This window comes from Alosa sapidissima, chromosome 6 (genome assembly GCF_018492685.1).
Source record: "Alosa sapidissima isolate fAloSap1 chromosome 6, fAloSap1.pri, whole genome shotgun sequence".
NCBI classification, from domain to species: domain Eukaryota; kingdom Metazoa; phylum Chordata; class Actinopteri; order Clupeiformes; family Clupeidae; genus Alosa; species Alosa sapidissima.
In genome coordinates this window covers 18,338,789-18,360,890 of record NC_055962.1, presented here as the reverse complement: position 1 = coordinate 18,360,890, position 22,102 = coordinate 18,338,789, and the positions used below count along the sequence as shown (strand labels likewise).

Sequence of the window (22,102 nt, the reverse complement as noted above, 5' to 3'; positions counted from 1 at the left end):
AGCTGGATCATTTTTAATGCGCTGCCTGTAGCGTGCTGCTTTTTCTTTGCTTGATAGTGGCATCTAAAATCATTGAAAAGGATATTTAAAAAATGTAATAATATAAATATATTTAATGTATATAGTTACTATTAATGTACATTTAATTAATATTTTTTTAAATATTCAATAGTATATATCAGGTTAACATGTTTATTTCATCAAGAAAGGACATTTCTTCTGGTTGTGCCACCTGACTTACTGGTTGCGCTGCCTGACATTTGCTACTAATTCCCAATTATTCAGGCAGACACCTATATAACCTTTTGACTTTGCTAGCTAGTTCATTCATTCATTTTTACAAAACAATAAAGAGTTTTAGATTAAAATAACTTTTTCACAGCTTTACATTGGTTGTACCACCTGACATGTGAAACTGTACAAGTCTAACTATGAAGAAAAAACAGCTATTTTTATCAATATTTGAGAGAGATTTACAAACCTTTCACTCATCAGTAAAGGTCACTTGGGGTCCTTTTGATGATGCAATATCCTGTTAACTCATCTCTCTCTTCAATTCAAAATAAAAGTTGTATGAATGCGGTTGCGCCGCCCTGACATTTCAGATATGCACATTTCCGGACAAAGTTGCTTTCAATATTCCAAACAATTTAAGAACAATGTAACTATTAAACTTTGATTATTTGAAAGGTTTTCAATATAAAATTATGCCACCATATTAATATTATATTAATTGATATTTAAAATTACATATATAATGCATTTTACATAGTGTTAACTTGCTCGGATGGTTGCGCCACCTGACATTTTGAGGGTTTGAGATGGCAAAACATAAAATATGTATCATTTTTATGACAAACTGGAAATATGTTCAAATTAAACAGGTTTTATAGAATAAAATAATGCTTATTATAAATCATTAAAAAATATTTTAAACCAAAGTAGTGCACTCGGACACGAAAATCTGCACGTCACGTCATTGACCCATACGCATGTGCGCATGCAAACACACACACACACACACACACACACACATAAACACACAAACACAGGCACGCATACGCACATGCAAACACACAGACACACACACACTCATAAACAAAAGCAAACTCACATATGCACACACTCATTTACATGCACATGTGTTGCAGGAGTAGGAGATGGAGACAAATTGACAAGCGTGATTTATTTTTGCGAAGAGAATATGCAGGACTGAGAGGCGGTCATATTTTGTATTGCTATGCGGTACATCTAGTTTATTGCTGCCGTTACTCATGTTACTCTGTGGGTATTAGCTACAGAGGACCGGACACTTCAAATGCTGGCATATCGCGTCACATTTAAAATTAAACTGTGTTAAGCAGACGTGAACGGCAGGCTGAACAGATCTGCAACAGAAGGAGGTTGCTATGTTAACTCCAGCTGCAAAGTCAGCCATCTTCACCAGCTAACACGATAATCCAGTTACTGTACAACAACAGTATGACAGTTACAGGAAGATAATCGCTCAGATTTTCGTTATTAGGCCACGTGAAAATAGGCTATGGCTAGGCTAATCACTGGAGGTATTTTTAATATTATGTTTGTTTTGCTAATGGTTAGGCAAGGCCTCCCTGTGGTTTGGATCAACCTAATAATCTTTGAAATGTCAATTGTGAACACTAAGGTGAAATGCGTTGAAACTGACATGCCACCAGAACAGACATTTTATCAGCTTTGAGGTATAATAAAGTCTCCAGTTTTGTAAATTCACATTATGTAACATCCATAACGTCACATCCATAACGCACCATTAAAGGTTTTAAAAGTAAGAAAGGGGCACAATTTGGTCATCACACTTTACATTGATATAAATCAGCTTTGCACAGACACTATGGACGCATCAACACTGTATGTGTAGCATAAACTTTAACCTATAAAACGTTATGGATGTGACATGGCCATGGAACTTGCTGACTTAAAAACAAAAGCCTTACAAATGTAAGGAGTTGTGCTCTTAAAGGCAAGCTGAGTCATTCTCCATCAAATTCAATCAGATCAGTTACAAACAATAAAATATAGACCTAAATTAAGATTTTAACAACAGTTCTATTTGCGTATGCACAACTTTTTTTTCCATGGTAAGGATGACCTTTGCATGGAATTGCCCTACTATAATCACAGATAGTTTTGTCTCAACATGGTGTGTGTGAGAAAGGACATTTTGCGTGTGTGTATTTGTGCGTGTGTGTGTGAGAGAGAGACAGAGACAGAGAGAGACAATATCAGTAAAGGTGTGAACTTTATTTGTAAGTGTGTGCATATGTGTTTGTGTGGGTGTGGGTGGTTGTGAATGTGTTTGTGAGAGAGTCAATGTGCATAGATGTGTGTGTGAGTGGTTGTGAATGTGTTTGTGAGAGAGTCAATGTGCATAAATGTGTGTGTGAGAGAGATAGATAGATAGATAGATAGAGAAAAGAGTGTCCAACAATGAGGGAGGACAGTGAGTAACATGTAAAACTCATGAGGACAACATAACTAGTGTCAAGCCTTAGAAACTACCTCCGACTACAGGAGGTGCAGCATAGCACTCTCTGCGGGCATATCTCCAGATCAGAGATTGGCTACTGCTACAAAATCCATCACTAGATGTCCTTGAGTGTGGGTAGAAACAAGAAGAACATGATTATGTTCTTCTTGTTTATTATATATAACACAATTTTTTTTATGGACTTGGGAGTCATTTTTACTCAAAACTAATGGCTGGGATAGATTCAGATTTTGCAGATTGGCGGGAAAAAAAAAGCCTAACTTTCCCTAACTAATAATGATTAGCAGACTAGGAATCAGAGGGAGAGTTGTATTGAGTCGATAGCTTTATTTTGCATGACCTTGATCAGAACAGTAACATTTTCAGAATGTATTAACAACCTATCAAACATGACGTTTTTCATGCAGGGTTAGTGCCACCTCCGTAGACAGGCTCTGTTGCCACGAACTCCATTTCAGTGAAGACAAACTATGAAACATTGCCACTATGCAACCTTGACTCAGGGAGTCGCGGCGTCCGAAGCGTGCGTTAGCTTAGTGCTTCTTACTGATATATTTCTACTTTAACGGCACCGACAATCAAAAAATCCAGTGGAAATTAGATGGCATTAGTATGTAGGCCAATCGGCCCACTTTTTTTTTCTACTTTGCCACCTACAGATGTTTGACAGGTATGATATTTCGAAACGCCATGTTATTTCCCATAGACATTCGACGCCCGGAAGTTGGATGGAGGCGGGACTTATTCTGGAGAGGTCTATAGTGAGGGCAAAGATTGTTAGGCCTTAACAATCTTTGGTGAGGGTAAACACAAAACACCATAAGTTTTTCCCCTGAAGTATGACCCTTAAGGCTTAATTTCTCCTTAGGTAAGGGGTTTATTTAAGGGTGTTGCACAGAATACCTTAAATTGTTTCTTTAGTTAAGGAAAAACGTTACTGCATTGAAACGGATACTGCATTGAAAGGGATTTACCGTCACGAAAATTCTATTGAGATTGTTCAACAACTGTAACTACCTGGCTAGTAGGGGATGTCGTTAGTTAGCAACCCACCGAACACAGTGAAGTTTAATTTTCTTATCATTCATCTTACCTTAAGAATATTCACTGAAATTATCCAGGTAGGAAGTAAAGCATGTTATAGACATGCACTGAGCAATACTAGCTGGCTAGTTAGAAATGATCCTGACTGTCATCAGTGCACCAAAACAAACTTTTTTGTTAATGTTTTGCCTAGCGAACCGAAGCTCATAGCAGGCTAACAAGACATCCACATGAAGTTAATGTTAGCCTACCACTAACGTCATGTAAACCACACAATAACAATAAGGCATGTTTCTGATAGGCTTATTTGACAGAGTAAGCATATAGAGAAGTTTTATTTTAAATTGTATAATTTTCAAAAAAGTAATTATTGCAAGTTGCACTACTTTTTGTATTGGTTTTATACAAGATGTTTGTGAAATATGCACAGTAAAAGTTCTGTATTTTGACTGCAATTGTCTTTGCATTCTGATTAGATTCTTCATTAGAATCATGACTGGCTCTTTGTAAACAGCATCATTTTCTGGGGCCATGCAAAACTGCATTACTACTATTGTGGAGTTATTCTACATCATGACAGTAAAATAGACCATTCTTAGTCAATGTATTGCAGCAATTACTCTCTCAACCTGTAGAAAATGCTGTGAACATCTGATTATGCATGGGGGGAAAAATACCGTCATATACCGTGAAACCGTAAGAATTTTGAAAAATACGTCATATACATTTTGGGTCATACCCAGCACTACCACGCCTACCTATTCTTGGATTTTAGCTAAAAGCCATTTCCTGACATTCCTTTTAAAACTGTATGGGCTTGTGTTCTGTTTGATAAATAAAGGCAGATCATTCAAAGTCAAAGTCAAAGTCAGCTTTATTGTCAATTTCTTCACATGTTCCAGACATACAAAGAGATCGAAATTACGTTTCTCACTATCCCACGGTGAAGACAAGACATATTTTACCAATTTAAGTCCACAGACAAACATAACATTCAAGTAAACAAAAAAGTAAGTAAATAAGTAAATAAGAGGGCACATATAATAATGAAAAAAAATAAGAGCAGCAAAATTTGGTTGAAATTGTGCATAGACAGTCAATAAAATACTAGTGCAAAGTCAGGCCAATAAAAGGCTTGGGTAGTTCTGTACCACTCCACTCCAGTGCTCCTGTATGAGCATTGCCCCATTCTGGTTCTACACCTCGGAGGGTGCAGGTTGGCTACGCTAGCCCTAGTCCTATGATTATGAGATTCCCCAGATCTGGAAAAATGTCTATTTAGGTACACTGGGGCCCTGTTGTTAATGACCTTGTGTACCATATTGAGCCTCAGCTGAGTCACTCTGGTCTGAACTGGTAACCAGTTGAGCTCCTGGAAGTGCCTCCTTCCAATGTGTTCTCGAGGGCCCAGCCTCATCACAACCCTCACTAACTTATTCTGGGAGACCTGCGATTTTCTTTTTAGTGCGGTTGACAATGGAGTTAATAGGGAATGACCCGGCTCTCCGTAAACGGGCTCTGGTTTAAGCTTTTAATCCATGAATCCCAACCACAGTGCACAGCATTATGGGCTTCAGCATAACAAAACCACTAGGTGTCACTAGGTGCTCAATACTCAACATCCATAACATCAATCATACAATAAATTAGCTTTAAAGGGTCATTCACACCAAGAACGACTAAAAGAACGGCTAAAATGCGATTGGTTCTGATTGGCTATTAGCTTTTTATCGTTCTCAAAATCGCTCTGAAAGTGATCCCCAACGATATCGTTCCTCATGATGTTATTGTTATAATTTATGTATGAACGTCGTCATTCATATTAACGAGAATGATATTTGTTTATAGTTATCGTTATCGCTCTTGGTGTGAATGGGCCTTAACACTTTGAATTCTGTGCTGTTTTCGGAAGCTTTGTCAGAGTGCCAGCAATCTAGATCATTGTTGACTTTAAGCTCTCATTGGGTACAAACAAACCGTTTATTTCTACGCCTCTGTTCCTGAAAAATCCCAAGCTAAACAGTCCCTAGTTTTCATCAAAATCCCTGTTTGTTTTCTAGAAACGGAGATATAGCATTCAACTTTTTCATTTTCCCCTTCAGCACCTGAGAAGTGTTGCCTGTAAAGTTTCCAGGAAGTGACCTAGCAAGACCTGGCAAGACTGCCACCTAGTGATAAACCCACAAAAATAAATGGCCTGTTTTTGACCTGACGTGCATTCGATCCAAAGCGGCAACCATCAAAAGTCGAGTTATGATAAAATGTCTAGATAAAATGTCCAGATGCGTTTTCATGAGTTTTCGATCGTCATCTATTTCAGTAATTTTTAAAAAAAAAGGCTAAAAACACAATACCACATTTACATGAGTTATCTTAAAGCAACACCAAAGAACTTTCCTCTGTCGCACGCACGCTATTTGTTTATCCAGCACTGGCTTTTCAAATAACTATCGAAGCCCGTTTCCGCCACTTGAAAAAAAAAAAACCTGCCAGATACTAAGTCAAAATGATGAGATTTAAAGTCATAATTATGAGATTTAAAGTCGTAATTATGAGATTTTAAGTCAAAATTGAGATTTAAAGTCATAATTATGAGATTTAAAGTCGTAATTTTGAGATTTAAAGTCATAATTCTGAGATATAAAGTCGTAATTTTGAGATTTAAAGTCGTAATTATGAGATTTAATGTCGTAATAATGAGATTTAAAGTCATAATTAAGAGATATAAAGTCGAAATTTTGTGATTATTAACCCAGGAAGTAAACCCAAAAGGTCATGAGCTGTTGCTGTTCTGCTCAGTTTAGGTAGTTGTAGTTTAGACATAAACTGTTAGGCTACTGTAGCTTAATAGTTTATTTCAGCAATGTCTTTAGAGGTATAATCAACAGGCACTCCTTCGCTTTATGGACATCACCACCACAGGTGGTTTCTTTTAGGCTTTGTTTCTGTAGGCTACGGTTGACACTCGACAGAGGCATCTTCATCCAGCTTTTCCATGCTGGTCACCTGCTCGTTAGAAATGTAGCTAGAGCCTATCAGACATCAGCCTATTTGAACGATCTGGCTGTTTGGTCTATCTGATTATCAAATATGTTGTATCCATTGCATTCAGAATAATCATTCTTTGAAGCATCCATTTGAGTCCAACCCATTTTGATCACATGCATATAATAATAATAATGTGTTGTGCTATGAGTGACTTCAAAGCAACATGCAACTGAGTAGAAGTATCGACATTAGAACTGCAAAAGCTATCCAGCCCCATGGAGCCAGTTCATTATGGGAAAATGAGGAAAGTTGCCGCCCATGGTGCAGAAAAGGATCGCTAGAAAGACAATAATTTAGAATGTGAGCAAGTTCATTTATCTAGTTTAGGCTACAGCACGTAGGCCTAGCATGGCATTGCTTGCTCTGACTCTTATACATGTCTAGCGTTCCTTTTCAGAGTCTGACACAACATGACCTTTAGCGTACTTCCTGGGTTAATAATCTAGAAATTGCGACTTTATATCTCTTAATTATGAGAAATAAAGTCACAATTTTGAGATTTAAAGTCATTATGAAGGAGTGCCTGTTGATTATACCTCTAAAGACATTGCTGAAATAAACTATTAGGCTGTGTGCAAACTGCTACAACCAGAGTAGCCTGGCTAGCGCCACCACTTCTCAATGAGACGTGGTCTGGGAACCAAACGTTAATTTTCTCGTATTTGAAAAAAATGCCCAGATCCGTTTATTGGGTGCCACGGATGTCTATCAAATGCGTCTGTGCATAGCTCATCATTGTCTTGCTTTCCCCCTTGTTCTGTGATTGGTCCCCTATCTCAGGCGAAAATTTGCTCCATGGTCTCCAGGCTGCCTTAGCAGCGTGAATCAAATCACGCGCAAGGCAGCATGGGAACACCCAGGCTACAACCAGAGCCCGTCAACTAGCTAAACTGAGCAGAACAGCAACAGCTCATGATCTTGTGGGCTTACTTCCTGGGTTAATAATCTCAACTTTAAATCTCATAATTACGACTTTAAATCTCATAATTATGACTTTAAATCTCAAAATTACGACTTTAAATCTCATAATTACGACTTTAAATCACAAAATTACGACATGTTTTGCGAATACTGTACGTGGGACAACATTCAGCATGTTTCATTTTAGGACTTCATCTTGAAGTATTAAAGGAATATTCGCTCATACGCTCATTTTCCACCTCCCCTCGAGTAAAACAATTTATCTTTTACCTTTCTCCAGTTCATCTAGCCGTTCTCTGAGTATGGCGATACCACTTTTAGCTCCAGCCTAGGTTGAATCGAATTAGACCATTAGCATCTCGCCTGCTAGTATCACGCTTAAAAGTGACTAAGATTTCCGGTAATTTTTCTATTTAAAACTTGTCTCTTCTCAAGTTAGAAAGTGCAATAAGACTGATGGAAAATTAAATGTGCGATTTTCTAGGCTGATTTGACATGGACCTATACTCTCATTCTGGCGTAATAATCTGCTGCAGCTCAAACTTGTTGCTGGAAGTTACAGCCTACGGGGAATTTTCAGGTGCTGCGTGATATCATTGTGCTACTGCGCCCGGTACGTTTGTAACATTCTTTGATTATTACACTGGAATGAGAGTATAGTTCCTTGTCAAATCAGCCTAGAAAATCGCCACGTTTTATTTCCCGTTAGTCTTATTACACTTTCTACCTTAGGCCCATTTTTCTTTTGTGGTATTCTGACACTCAAGTTTCAATTGCCTACTATGATCTCTATGAATTCTTTTAACTAGACTTTTTTCTAACTTCAGGTGATGCAGCCTGATACAAAAAGGATGGATATGACTTTTAGTAGAGCCATACTGTTTTCACTGATATTAACCAAAGCATCAGCGCTAACTAATTCTCATATCGCAGGTGAGTTCATTTTAATATTAAGCTTAAATGATAGTCATACAAAAGGAACTTATTCCTATCATAAATGGCAAGACTCTTTGCAAATGTTTACATTTGAAAACATCTTTGAAAACATTTTTCTAATTTCTTCTCATTTCTGTAGTGTCGTCCCCTGACTACTGTTACAACCCGTACCGATGGTGTGGTAAGGAGCCTATTTCTTTATTATTTGCCTCTTAGAGTGAAATGTGGTTGCACAGGCATAATAAAATGTTATAAATTGTATCAGTATTTGTGAGATATTTAATGTGAATATGGTAAGTATACTGTATACTGGTAATACTAGCCTAAGGAGGCTAGGGACTTGTGTTGGGCTTGTGTCAACTCTTGCAATCTTATAGTGTTATTATAGCTGCATTACTTGAGAGCTCAGTGAAACATCTTCACGAGCAAATAATATTAATTCACACACGCAGACACAGCAGCGAGCAAGGAAAAAACAGCTGCGAGCGAGGAAAAAACAGCTGGTGGTTGGTGATAACTTTGCTGATTTGGCTTTATAATATTTTTTTTAAGAATAGGTCCATGGGACTTAACATTGGAGCTGCTCTTCGATAGGAACACAACCACTTGGGACGCTGGTTTTCACTTTCCCTCCTCGAACCCGCGAACAGCAGCACCTCGGATCGGGAGGCGAGCGCGCTAACAATTGAGCCAATAGCCCTGGCTACTGGCTCGCATGCCAGCAGCACTCTTGAGGCGTCGGGGGAGTGAGGTTTACCAACGTTCCACAAGCACAGCTAAGCTAGCTGGCATCCGGAGATAGGTCATGGTAGCTTGTTGTCACGTGATGATTTGGGAGGTTTCAGACATAGACATAATATACATAGACGCTGCATTGGCTGCTGGAAACGAGAAATGCGGCCGCCATCTTGGACCGGTCATACTCCTCGTTGCGTTGCAGCAGAAGACACAAGATGCCAGCCCTGTGCAGCATGTTCCTAGCCTGGCGAGCCAGACCCACATTAAAATGTAGGGTCTGGGTACTCACCGTTCGCAGTGCTCAGTCCGAGGGGCGGGATAATCAGTTGTCTTTCAAATTCCCTCTGCACGCAATAGGACGCAATAGGATATTTGTTTTCAAGTAGCAGGGAATTCAAGCCAAACCGTTGCAACTCTGCCATCAATCATTATGTTAAGCCCACCAAACGACTCTATACACGATTTCAATGTCCTGATTAAGTTTCGATTTCTGGAGCTCACAAGCCAACGGAGAGTTGCTAGACTAGCCCTGGCAGCAATTGTAATTTGCTGCCGCTAGGGGCGCGTCTAGATTTCTAGGCTAGCATGTTCCTGCTCAAATCGGCGGACCATCGCAAACAGGGCTCGGGGGATTTACTTTTCACAAGTAAGATTTAACATTACCGTACTATTGTATTGTATGGTACTGGTTGTATTTTGTGAATAGAATATTACCAGAGAGTTGAGAAGGAGCAAGGATCTTTGATATTACTGTATGAGAATCGTAGCCAGCTAGTTAGGCTATGTTTACTCGGTGTTCACCCGGATATGAACTGAGACTTGATAAGTCATATTCCATAACACTGACTTAGATTACAACTGACACAAAAAGGCTATTGTAGAAATAAATCATACTAGATTTGGCCGAATTTTGAAGTGGCACAGACAGCCTATTATTGGGCAATCGCTAGCTGCTACTTGTAGCCTAAGCGTGTTGGTAGCCTAGCTTCACTATTTCCTGAATAAAGTAACTTTTCAATAGCTTAACTTCTTTATTTATCAAGTAGCTTAGCCACACAAGCTACAATTTTCTTGTCGTGTAATTGGCACAATTTAAAGTAGCTTCCTGTGTAGAGAACTAGCCTACTGCTGTGTTTGTTACTAATACATTTGACTGGGTGGTAGTATTGTGTAGTGTTTTATTCATGGCAGAGTAACTGATAGTTTAGCTCACTACAATTTCGCAGTAGCTTGCCCAACACTGTATTATTCACATGTCATTTACCCTAACAAGAATAAGATGCCTCTCAAATTCCTATTCATTTATTTATTTTATATCTCCCCAGAACAACTGCCTTGCTCACATCCCTGGAACTGAGGAAGGTGCAGCTCTTCATTGCAGTATTGCAGGGCATCTGCTACACTGTGACTGAATATTTTTGATTTATGAGCTTCACCTTCATCACCTGTATTCACCACTCTGTGTCCCATTTTCCCATCATCTGGTTGACTCGGTCCTTTTTTATGGAGTTTACCCAGTTTCACTATGTACTGCTATCTTATTTGCCCACCTGCTGTCTGAAGAACTTTTTTTCTTAGCCAAAGTGTACCCAAGCAATTTTAGCAAGGTGGGAACATACAAAATTACATGCACCAGTTGTCGAAATCATAGAACCAACTGCATGACAGTAACCTCTGTCTCACTGAGCCTGTGAAGACACTCCCCGATTCTTTACTGGTTGCAATGAACGGGGCTGATCTTAGCAGTTTCTAAAATGTTTCTTAATTCCTTTTTATTTAATCTCTTCATTGGGGCTGAAACCTTTCTGTGAACTGTAAATAACAGATGCTGTTGATGAACCCATTGACACTGTACAAGTGACAAGTCACCTTTTTATCTTGAATTGATGAACTGTTACACTTACTATACCAAACCAATGTCCTTTTTTTAAGGATCAGAAACAAACCTACAAACTTGCACTTTACAATATTTATGGAACTTGTCTAACAAATGCTGTTGATATTGAACCCAGTTACTCCATTTCCTTTACTTATGCCACACCAATGTCTGTTCATCAAATTTTATTTTTGATGGCACTGAACTGAAAATGTTAATGGATTTTTTCTGTTAATTTAACTCATTAAAACTTGTATCAAACCAGTTTCTGTCTATGCTGTCAAACATGGATTAGTTATGTTCCCAGTGTTTATATTGGATGTCATCACTTTATAATATATCATATCAGAATATTCTATTACTATTAAGCCCACTATGAATATTAAAATACACACAACCATGTTTCCTGTATCATACAGCTTTTCTACTGGGAGGTTTACAACTTATTCTGTCAATATACCCAAGTTTGTCACTAAACCACATAGGCCTACTTGGAATACCCCTCAGATGTCTGAATGGCACTGATCTCACTTACATGTTTATGGAACCTTTCTGTGAATAACGCTGTAACTTTTCTGTCAACTGTGAACTATATTTAACTCATTTAAACTTGTATCAAGCTAGTTTTGTCTATGCTGTCAAACATGGATTATGTTCCCAGTTTTGATATCGGACGTCAGGTCACTTTATATCATATATCAGAATATTCTATTACTGTTAAACCCACTATGAATATTAAAATATGCTAAATCATGTGTCCTGTATCATAGCTACATGTATGACCTTTGCAGCAAAAAACCTGCACGAGAATCTGTTCGGTATTCAGTGAGATATGATTAATTAAGTGCGCTGACAGCTCATCGCACCGGCCAAACAGATTACAGTACACTGAGTGGAGTGGATGACCGGTCCAAGATGGCGGCTCCAAATCTCGTCAGCGCTAGTAGGGAGTAGCGGTCGATGCGTCGTCTATGTATATTATGTCTATGGTTTCAGAGCTCGTACGCCATGTTGTCATCTTACAGTCTATGGTTGTCATTCACGCTATCGGTTACCATGGGCGACAGTGACACATAGCAGAAAAACGGCTTGAGAAGTTATCACTGCGTTTAAACTGAGAAATTAAGAGTAAATTGACCTGACCCCCCCCCCATGGATATTGATATTGACTTTATCTTTTTTTTTTTTTTAAGTATATTTTTTTTGGTCTTTTTTATGCCTTTAATGATAGTGACAGTGGAGAGTGACAGGAAGTGAATGGGAGAGAGAGCAGGGTGGGATCCGGAAAGGACCACTGCGTAGGTCGCCGGCGTAAGGTGCAGGTGCCCCAGCCAGCTGCGCCACAGCTGGGGCCAGATATTGACTTTATGATTTTGGAAAATCTGCTTAGGAATTGGTTGCTGTTGTAAAGATCAGGCTAGTAATCCTCACAACACAGATGAACTCAGCCGGACACGGATGAACAATGCTGTTCTTCGTTTATTACAATGTAATGTAAGATACTATAGACTCACACGGGCATGACAGGTTAAGCATTGTCAGTAAGTAAAATAAATATCACACACATGCAAAACAGCGGTGGCATTACGTGACTACACGCTAACATAAGGTGCATGAGAGAGCCTGTCTTTTGCCCCGTTTACACGTATGGTTATTTTGAGAAACTGTGACCTTAGTTTGCCTTAGTTCGTGCCCTTCGTTTACACACAAATAGAGAATTTGCCTCTGAAAACGATTCTTTCTAAAAAAAACTCCGGCCAGAGTGGAGATTTTGGAAAACTTCGGTTGCACGTTTGCATGTAAACTGACAAAGACAGAGATTTAGGCAGCCAATGTCACAGGTAGGCGGCTGCTTGGGGCCCCCTTCCAGCGGTCTTAGTAGGGGAGCCCCCAACCAACCTAAAAAAAAAGAAGAAAAAAAAAAGCCCCTTATCATCATGAACGCTTCAAAAGTATGGTAAATTGTATTAATATTCTTAAGAAATACGTTGACAGGTTGACGTAGTTGTTAAAATGTCCAGTTAATGCTTATCTGTCCTTACACATACACCCCCTACTTTCACAATGAAATGGACTAGTCTGTAACGGTGCGTGGTGCGAAAGATGAACACACAGGAGGACTGGGAAAGTTACAAGTGTTGCCTATTTAGCGACTTTGTCACTAGATGAAGTGACTTTTGGCCATCCCTAGCGAGAGAAAATGGCATCTAGCGACTAGCGACAAATTTGGTGACTTCTCAACAATGGCAAACTCTGTTTCGTTGTGGAAACGTCAGAAAATCTCCCCTCTCATGCCTGTTTCGTCAGTGAATTACATTGCTAATTCGCCCAAAGCGTTGCCCCACGATTATAAAAGTTACGACTGGCCTATGTGGTATCAGCCCAACTCATATTTCTATGAAATCCCATAAAACCAGACAAAATCACAGCTTCCAATGCATTTCTATGGAACTGTCTGTGAGCTGAAGATTTTCCTGGGCTCTGAATCAAAGAAAAATTTAATTTCACTTATAGAGCACCAAAACATTACACATCTCATGGCACTTTACAGAGTGTTAGACAATCAGAGAAAAGAAAAGAAGGCCCATGGGTAACGGGGGCGAGAAAAAACTCCCTAAAGATACATATAGGAAGAAACCTCGAGCAGATCCACAACTCAAGGGCCTGACCCATCTGCCTAGGGTCAGTTACAGAACAGTAAGGTCTGTATACATGATAAATGCATAAGTTAGTCAAATGTAGAGAATAGAACATGGTGTTCAAAGCCACCTGAGCTGTTTGTTACAAGAGGTGGGATGGTTACATATCCGCTATGATAATGCATGAATCCTATTTAGTGTCAGAAAGTTCAAATAGTCCAGTCAGTGTAGGAAATTGAATTGTCCAGGGGATTAGGAGTTGTCATAGGGCAAGTGATGGGTCGCAAGGCTGTGCGGGCCAGGAATCTGGGCAGGGGTGATAGTAATAGGCGATGATAGGGCAGTCGTAGGGATGGGAATTCAGGTGAGATGAGTGAGATGAGAGCCAAACACACGGATGGCTGATGATATGATGGTATACCTCACAAGTGAGCTAAGGGGGAAGAAAGAGAGATGTAAAGTGGGTGAGATACTTTTTTTGTGGAAAAAATCTGGTTTTCAACAGAAAACATTTTAACACCATTCATTCAATATTTGTATTAATTTGTCACAAAAGAGTTTAATTTATGAATGAGTGACAAAAATGAATAACCTTTCCACAAAAATGCAATAATTATGTAGGCCTATGTATGTATGTAACTGTGGTACTGTGAAGATAGGGCCAAGCTTGTTCTACGACGCAGTGTCAGCCCTTTGCGCTGCATCATTCGTGTACACCACCCAGTGCTAGCTTTGAATTCATTTGTCGTTATGTTTAGCTCCTTGGCTATCTCCAGAGCCCTCAGCCGAATGATTTCTCTTGTGATTGGCATCGCATCCTGACGTTTTTCTATCACATATTCATAGACTCTATCATCAAGTTCTGCAAACTTGCTACTTTAAGGTCCACGGAAAGCTTTCCTTTGGCTGTTGGCATTTTTTAGTCGTTCTTTTTGTGCTCACCACCTCTGAACGTTGCATTCTGTGACTCCAAATTTTTTGGCAGCTTTACAATTATTAGATGATTCCGCCTCATTCACAACCATAATTTTAAAGTTGGCGTCATAACTGTTTCGAACGTGTTGGTTTATTTGACCAACTTTTGAAGCGCTTTTCTCAAGATGATCTCTTGACCTCTCCATGGCGGCATTTTACTGTTTATTTAATTCATAACACTGTCACTAATTAGCCTATCGTGTTGGTGCCCTCTACTGTTTCCCCCTGCTTTCTCCCTTTTTTTAATATATAAGACTAGAATATAAGACAACCCCCCATTTTCCAGCCTATTTTTAGGACAAAAACCTTGTCTTATATTCGGGTATATACGGTATTACTATAAATTAAAATGGTTCATATCAATAAGTATATCAATGGTACTATGTAGTGTTATACTATAGTGAGAATAGGCAAGAGAAGGAGAGTTGAGAGAGGGGGGGGGGGGGGGGTTGTATGGCGTGACACATGAAAAGTCCATGACAGCACTACAGTATGCTATAGCAGCATAACTAAGGCATGGTGAAGGGTAGTCGACACCAGTGCAGGTATGGTCAGTGACTACCATCGCACGCATGACTGGGGTGCCAGTCACACGAGGACACAGCAGGGTGGTCCATTCCTAAAATCCTTGAGGTGGCCAGTGCATCCAAAATGACCAGAGCATCCCTTGGTTCTCTCCCCAAAGTGTCAAAAGTCAACCTGCACGCGTGAGCAAAGCTGTACTTCGAGAGAGTGAGCAGAACTCATCTTCGAGAGCGTATGGCCTCCAGTGGTTGTTTTGTACACTCGCAGCGTTTTTTTCCTCGCTCGCAGTTGTATTTTACTCACTCGCTAGCTGTGTCTGCGCGTGTGAATTAATATTATTTTCTTGTGAAGATGTTTCACTGAGCTCTCGAGTAATGGCATTATAATAACACCATACACTCCTGTCCCAATCTGTTGCAGTTACATGTTGCGGTTTTATAATAGGCTATCATAGGCATTGCTTATTTATGATCTTCTACTTTTTTAATGGCGACAGTGGCTCAGGAGGTCAAGGATTTGTTCTGTCAACCAAAGGGTTGCTGGTTTGAGCCTGTTCTGATCTGACCCTGGTGTAGTGTCCTCAGGGCATGAAATTGGCACCTGCCCACACGCCAAATGATTTGTGATTGGTGGGTGAAACTGTCAATCTACCTGCCATTGGCGGGTAGCCAATAAGACAACACAACACTGAGCAAGTACGCACACAACAACTACAGAATTTGTAGGCTATTCTTGTTGTTTTCTTTTACTATCTATAGTTGCTGGTTTCTTTTATTTTCTATTCTATATGCCTGCCACACCAGGTAGTCATTATGTAGGTCTAGTCATAAATGAGATTAAGTTGGTTAATAACTCGACAGCACTTTAATGTGTATTCTGTACAAGTTCAAGAACCATTCTTATGCATTTTCTAAGTCGTTCGCCTTTATTTTAGGCAAAAATATTTGGGCTGGTAAAAAAACACTGTGGCAGGTGGATTTCAAAATCCACCTGCCACAGTGGCTGGTGGCCAAAAAAGTTAACTTCAGGCCCTGAGTGTCCTTGTGCTATCCCTAGTGTGTATAGTATCCTTGTGCTGACCCTGTTGTAGTGTCCTTGTGCTGACCCTGTTGTAGTGTCCTTGTAGTGTCATTGGCACTGAACCTCATGCAAACTGCCCCTCATGTGTAGGTTGGTGACCTGCAAACTGCCACTCCTGTGTACTTGTGGCCTGGAGGCAGACCCTGCCCTTAATGGGTGAACATGAGGCATTAGTCTGTAAAGTGCTTTGAGTGCTTGGAGGAGTAGAAAAGTGCTATATATATAACAGCAAATGCAGCTCATTTACCATGTTTCTGTTGTGTTTGTTTAGGACCTAAGTATTGGCAGGCCACATTTCAATACTGCACAAGTGACTTCATGGAATCCCAGTCCCCGGTGATACTAAACCCCTTTCACATGATGAGGAATCGGTCCATGGGCCCACTTGAGCTGTTGGCCTATGACGTCTTGCAGTCTGAACCATGGATCATAAAGAACATCAGAGACACTAGTAAGTGCTACAGGCTTTTTATTTTTTATTTTTTAATGTTGTTTTACACCCTTTGATGTGATGTCATTTCTCAGACACAAGGATTAAAGTTCTCCGTCGTAGGACGGATTTCCGTCAATTTGATTGACGGAAATCCGACGGAATCCGACGGAAATCCGACGGAAATTCCATATTTGAGATCGATGCAGATCTGATGAGAAAAAAACAGGAAGGGGGTGACTCACCTTCCCCCCCCCTTTTTTTAAGGCAACTACAAATATTAGGTCCGATGAATTAATGTGTGTGATGGTAAATGTTTAAAGACCTAATAGTGTCTCAGTCAGTGACGTCTTGAGTTTACATGAGTTTCGCTTTGTTTATGTTGTAGCTACACGCTTGTCTCATTGGTCTGGGGTGTTTGCTTAAAAAAAAAGAACACGTCTGGAGGACTAACGGTCTAAAAGTTGGATTATAGTGACACAATCGAGACAGCTGATGAGGTTGGCCAATCCGTTTAACTTTTTTGGATATGATACATTGTGAGCTCTATGTGCGAATTCGGAGAAGAGGTGTAGGCTGTGTTCTTTCCGTGCATCAATGTAGACAATTTCTTGCAAACTCTTGTCAGGGGAGGTCATTCATTTTGGGTGTCACTATGACTTGAACAGACAGGCTGCTATGCCACCCGATGTAACCTATTATTGTTACAGTTTTTAATCAATGCAACTAATAATATGTGTAAAGCGACGCAATATAAACCGTAGCATATGCAATTTATTATCCCGTCTGTTATGACATGTACAACAATGTTTTTCACAATTTGCGGTAGATTTTGCGGAAGGTTTTGACTGAGCGTGTTAACATAAAATAATAATACTGTCATCATCGCGAACTGTTGAGTAAGGGGGTCAGTTGTGTTTGTGACACAGACAGCCTTGTAGCCTATTTTGCTTAGGCCTTCAAATTTAACGACAGTAGGTTGTGAGTGTATGTTGACAAAAAATAACCATGCAATTAAAATAGTCAACTTTAAACTTTGTTATAAAATATTATTTATTGATAGCACAAAACCATGACCAGTAGGCCAACCATAACCTCGCATATTAGCGTCATGATTTGTGTGCGTCTATTTGGCAAGGCCACTAGCTGTCATGGATGCGTTGTTGCTAAAGGAAGGCACAGGTGTTATAAGTTAAAAAATAAATGGAGATGGGCGGCTGTTGGAAACGGGGGAGAACTACAAACTATGTTTATCTATGGCTGACTGTTTTTGCGCTCAGAAAGTAGGCTACGCATGTTCTTTCATAGCGCAACACACCCTGTCCCTCACCATATCGCAACCTCTTGTCAACCTTATACAATATGATGCTGAAGACAAAAGTGCCCTCTCCAGATTGTCGTTATCAAATGTGCAGACCTCCTGCATGAGCACAAACAGTATTGCTACTCATTGGAAATTTGAGTTGTCTGTAAAACTCAAAATTACCATGTTTTCATTAAATGCAGATGAGGCAACAAATGGAAATATGAACAATATCTTGAATGTTCTGATTCATTACTTTGATGAGGAAATGGGAAGTCTTGCAAACTTGATTTTATAGATTTTACTTGGTGTTGAATTGCATATTAACAAGAAAAGCAAAAAATCTCCCCTTTAAACACCTTTGGCCTGAAGTAATTGAATAAGAGTGTAAGTTAAAGCCCTTCTACAATATTGCTGCAGTAGAAAAGAACAGCAATGGCTTGTCAGCAATGGTCAGTGATGGTACTGAAATATTGTTTTGTTCATCAGGAAAACTCAATCTCAATCAAAAACACTCTCAATTCGCCTTATTTACATGGCGGCCATTGGCGGCTAAAACGAGGCTACAGGGTACACAAACCATAGTTTATGTTCTATGCATTCACTTGTAGGTGGCATTAATTATATAGTAAGTGTACCCTGTAGCCTCGTTTTGGTTTAAACAATGGCCGCCGTGTGAATAAGGTGAATACTCCCTTTACTTTGCTATTTGCATCTTTTTGTACATTAAAAATCAATAGGTCGTGACCGCAAAAGGGGTGCTATCTCTATAGATAGATATGAACAACGTATGACTTATGGCCTGAAAAAAGTTCAGTCAAACTTTTTTCTTTTTTTTCACTTTAATCCCTGCTCAGACGAGTGTCATCATTATTGTGATGATATTCACACATATAATTCACATGCCTAGCATAGCGCCACCATCTGGCCAAACAGGAAATATGCCAGAAATACTTTATGCTTTGAATGAATGTTCTGAAACTTATCAGGTTAATAGATATTATAATTATGAAATCCAGATATTATAATTAGATATCCAGAGACCCTATGGGCCTGTCTGGCATAGCGCCACCACCTGGCCAAGCAGGAAAATGTGCCAGAAATTGGTAATGCCTTTACTGGTTGATCTGAAACTTTGCAAAATATTGGATATCATTATTGTGATGATATCCACATGTGTAATTCAAATGCCTAATATAGCGCCACCATCTGGCCAAAAAGTGTATCAGAAATGTTCTTTGCTTAAAATGAATAATCTGAAATTTCTCAGGTTAATGTATATTATGATTATGATGACACACAATGGGCCTGCCTTGCATTGCGCCCCCACCTGGCCAAGCAAGTAAATGTGCCAGAAAATAACATGGAAAAACAAATAGCACACACATCAAATACGTACATTTTTCACATGCACCACGTCGGTGCTTTGTTGGATTCTGAAATGTCACGGGTTGCGGCCATTGCCATTGCCACTTGCGAATTTAGGGCCCGAGCACTGACGGTGTGCGAGGCCGGGATGGCCTTGCGCACCGAGAGGTGCGAAGCCCTATTGTTTTTGGAAAGATTATTATTAGGGCCCGAGCACCGAAGGGCGCAAGGCCCTATTGTTTTTGTAAGGATTATTAGGGCCCGAGCACCGAAGGGTGCAAGGCCCTATTGTTTTTGTAAGGATGATTATTATTAGGGCCTGAGCACCGACGGTGCGCAAGGCCGGGACGGGAAGGCTTGGCCCCGGGTGTGGCCCAGGGACTCAGTAGCGCCCCCTTATGTGACTGATGCAGTGGTTGGCACATACTTTCAGCTAGACACACCAAATTTGGTAGGTGTGTGTATCTCCCCAAGATGAACAACTTTCGTATGTACAATGCATTAGCCACGCCCAACAGAAAGTGAGGTATTTGGGATTTTGTGCGGACTAAAATGTGATGAATTATGATGCCAAAAGAGGTGCTTCCCATTGGTAAAAATGCATGAAATTTGGCACACACATCAAGAGGTACCGTGAATACACAGGGGAAAAGCCTTGGCACTGGGCTTGGCCCAGGAACTCCATAGCGCCCCCTTATGTCACTGTGACTTGTGGTTGGCATATAGTTTTAGATACACACACCAAATTTGGTGGGTGCATGTAACGCCCAAAAACAATCAACTTTTGCATTAACATGCCATTAGCCACGCCCACAGGAAGTGAGGTAATTGGATTTTGTGCGTTGTGGACATGATAAATTTTAACATACTCCTCCTAGACGGTTGATCCGATTCATGTCAAAGTTTAGCCTGGGTGTTCCCATGCTGCCTTGCGCGCAATTCGATTCACGCTGCTAAGGCAGCCTGGAGACCATGGAGCAAATTTTCGCCTGAGATAGGGAACCAATCACAGAACAGAGGTGGGAAAGCAGGTGGGAAAGCAAGACGATGATGAGCTATGCACAGACGCATTTGATAGACATCCGTGGCACCCAATAAACGAATCTGGGCATTTTTTTCAAATACGAGAAAATTAACGTTTTTTTTTTATATGTTGTAATTTGACGAAATGGCAAAATTATTAATTTTAATACCCTTCCACATAAACAATAAATGTGTCATAATTCACCATGCATGGCTTGAAATGTTTTAAATTTCACCGGTCATTGAAGACCATGTTAATGATAATATTCACATGCCCATAATGCATGTTTGGCATAGCGCCACCAACTGGCAACAGAAAGAATGCCAATTACACTGATGTCACATGATCAATTTTAACATACTGCTCCTAGACGGTTTGTCAGATTCATGTGAAATTTGGCAAACATTATGCCAAGATGTTGCTGATGTTAAATTGTGAGGGGATTTTTTATATGATTTCAATATATCACCACATAAACAAATGTGTCATAAATCACAGTGCATTGAATGAATGGTCTAAAACTTCTCAGGTTAATAGATATTATGATTATGATGATATCCAGACACCCAATGGGCCTGTCTGGCATAGCGCCACCACCTGGCCAAGAAGGAAATGTGCCAGAAATGGACAATGCCTTAAGTGATTGATCTGAAAGTTTACAAAAATTTTGGATATCACTATTGTGATGATATTCACATGTGTAATTTCCATGCCTAACATAGTGCCACCATCTGGCCAACCAAAAAGTGTATCAGAAATGTTGTTTGCTGAAAATGAATGGTCTGAATATATATTCAGACCATTCATTTTAAGGTTAATATATATTATGATTATGATGACACCCAATGGGGCTGCCTTGCATTGCGCCCCCACCTGGCCATGTCGGTGCTTTGTTGGATTCCGACATGTCACGGGTTGCGGCCCGCAGGTGCTCGGGCCCGCCATTGCCGCTTGCGGATATTTTTTTTTTTTTTTTTTTTTTTTTTAGTATATTTTTTGGGCTTTTTGCCTTTATTCGGATAGGACAGTGAAGATAGACAGGAAGGAGTGGGAGAGAGAGAGATGGGGTGAGATTGGGACATGACCGCAGGCCGGACTCGAACCTGGGTCCCCGTGGGCACTTGGACCCGTACATGGCAAGTCATCATCTGAATAAGGTGCAAGAAAATGACTACATGCAACTTACATAAAGTTAATTCACTGTCTGAAAGTGAAGCCAAATGCCACTCTATGTTAAAAGAAAATCCTAGTGTTAAAAAAAGTTACATTTCAATGTGTGTGTGTGTGTGTGTGTGTGTGCTACCTGAATGGGTAAAGTTACATTTCAAGGTGTGGATGTAAATGTACTGAATTGTATGGGGAATGTAATGTAAGTGCCACTGTGTATAAAATCATATGCATGTTGATTAGTAGCTTCTATTGTGGACTATGTTACTGTTGTTACTGTATTTCTAGTGTTGGTAGGGAAATTAAACTCAATCATAAATTACTAATGATTTAAGTGTGAAACATTAAAGCAAAATAGCAGCCAATATGACACTGTGTGTTCGTTTTGGTACAAAAAAGTGTTAAAAAAGACACGTAATGTGAGTAGTAGATCATTCTGACCCAGTCACTTAAAAGGTAGATCACCATTCAGATAAAGGGGACCCCTGCCTTAGCCTA

General features: G+C 39.9%; 1 protein-coding gene across 2 annotated transcripts in view; it reads left to right on the top strand.

The window, feature by feature from the left end:
• The window catches only part of LOC121712364 (receptor-type tyrosine-protein phosphatase gamma-like), a 66,759-nt gene that overhangs the window by 22,852 nt on the left and 21,805 nt on the right, over positions 1-22,102 (top strand). The window contains exons 1-4 of one of the 2 annotated variants that reach the window (XM_042096618.1): positions 3,237-3,327; positions 8,371-8,476; positions 8,619-8,660; positions 16,584-16,763. In XM_042096618.1, coding sequence (XP_041952552.1) covers positions 8,374-8,476; positions 8,619-8,660; positions 16,584-16,763 — 325 coding nt within the window. In that variant the 5' untranslated portion in view covers positions 3,237-3,327; positions 8,371-8,373. Of the gene's footprint in view, positions 1-3,236; positions 3,328-8,370; positions 8,477-8,618; positions 8,661-16,583; positions 16,764-22,102 lie in introns of those variants that run through there. The other variant, XM_042096617.1, reaches the window with a different exon arrangement.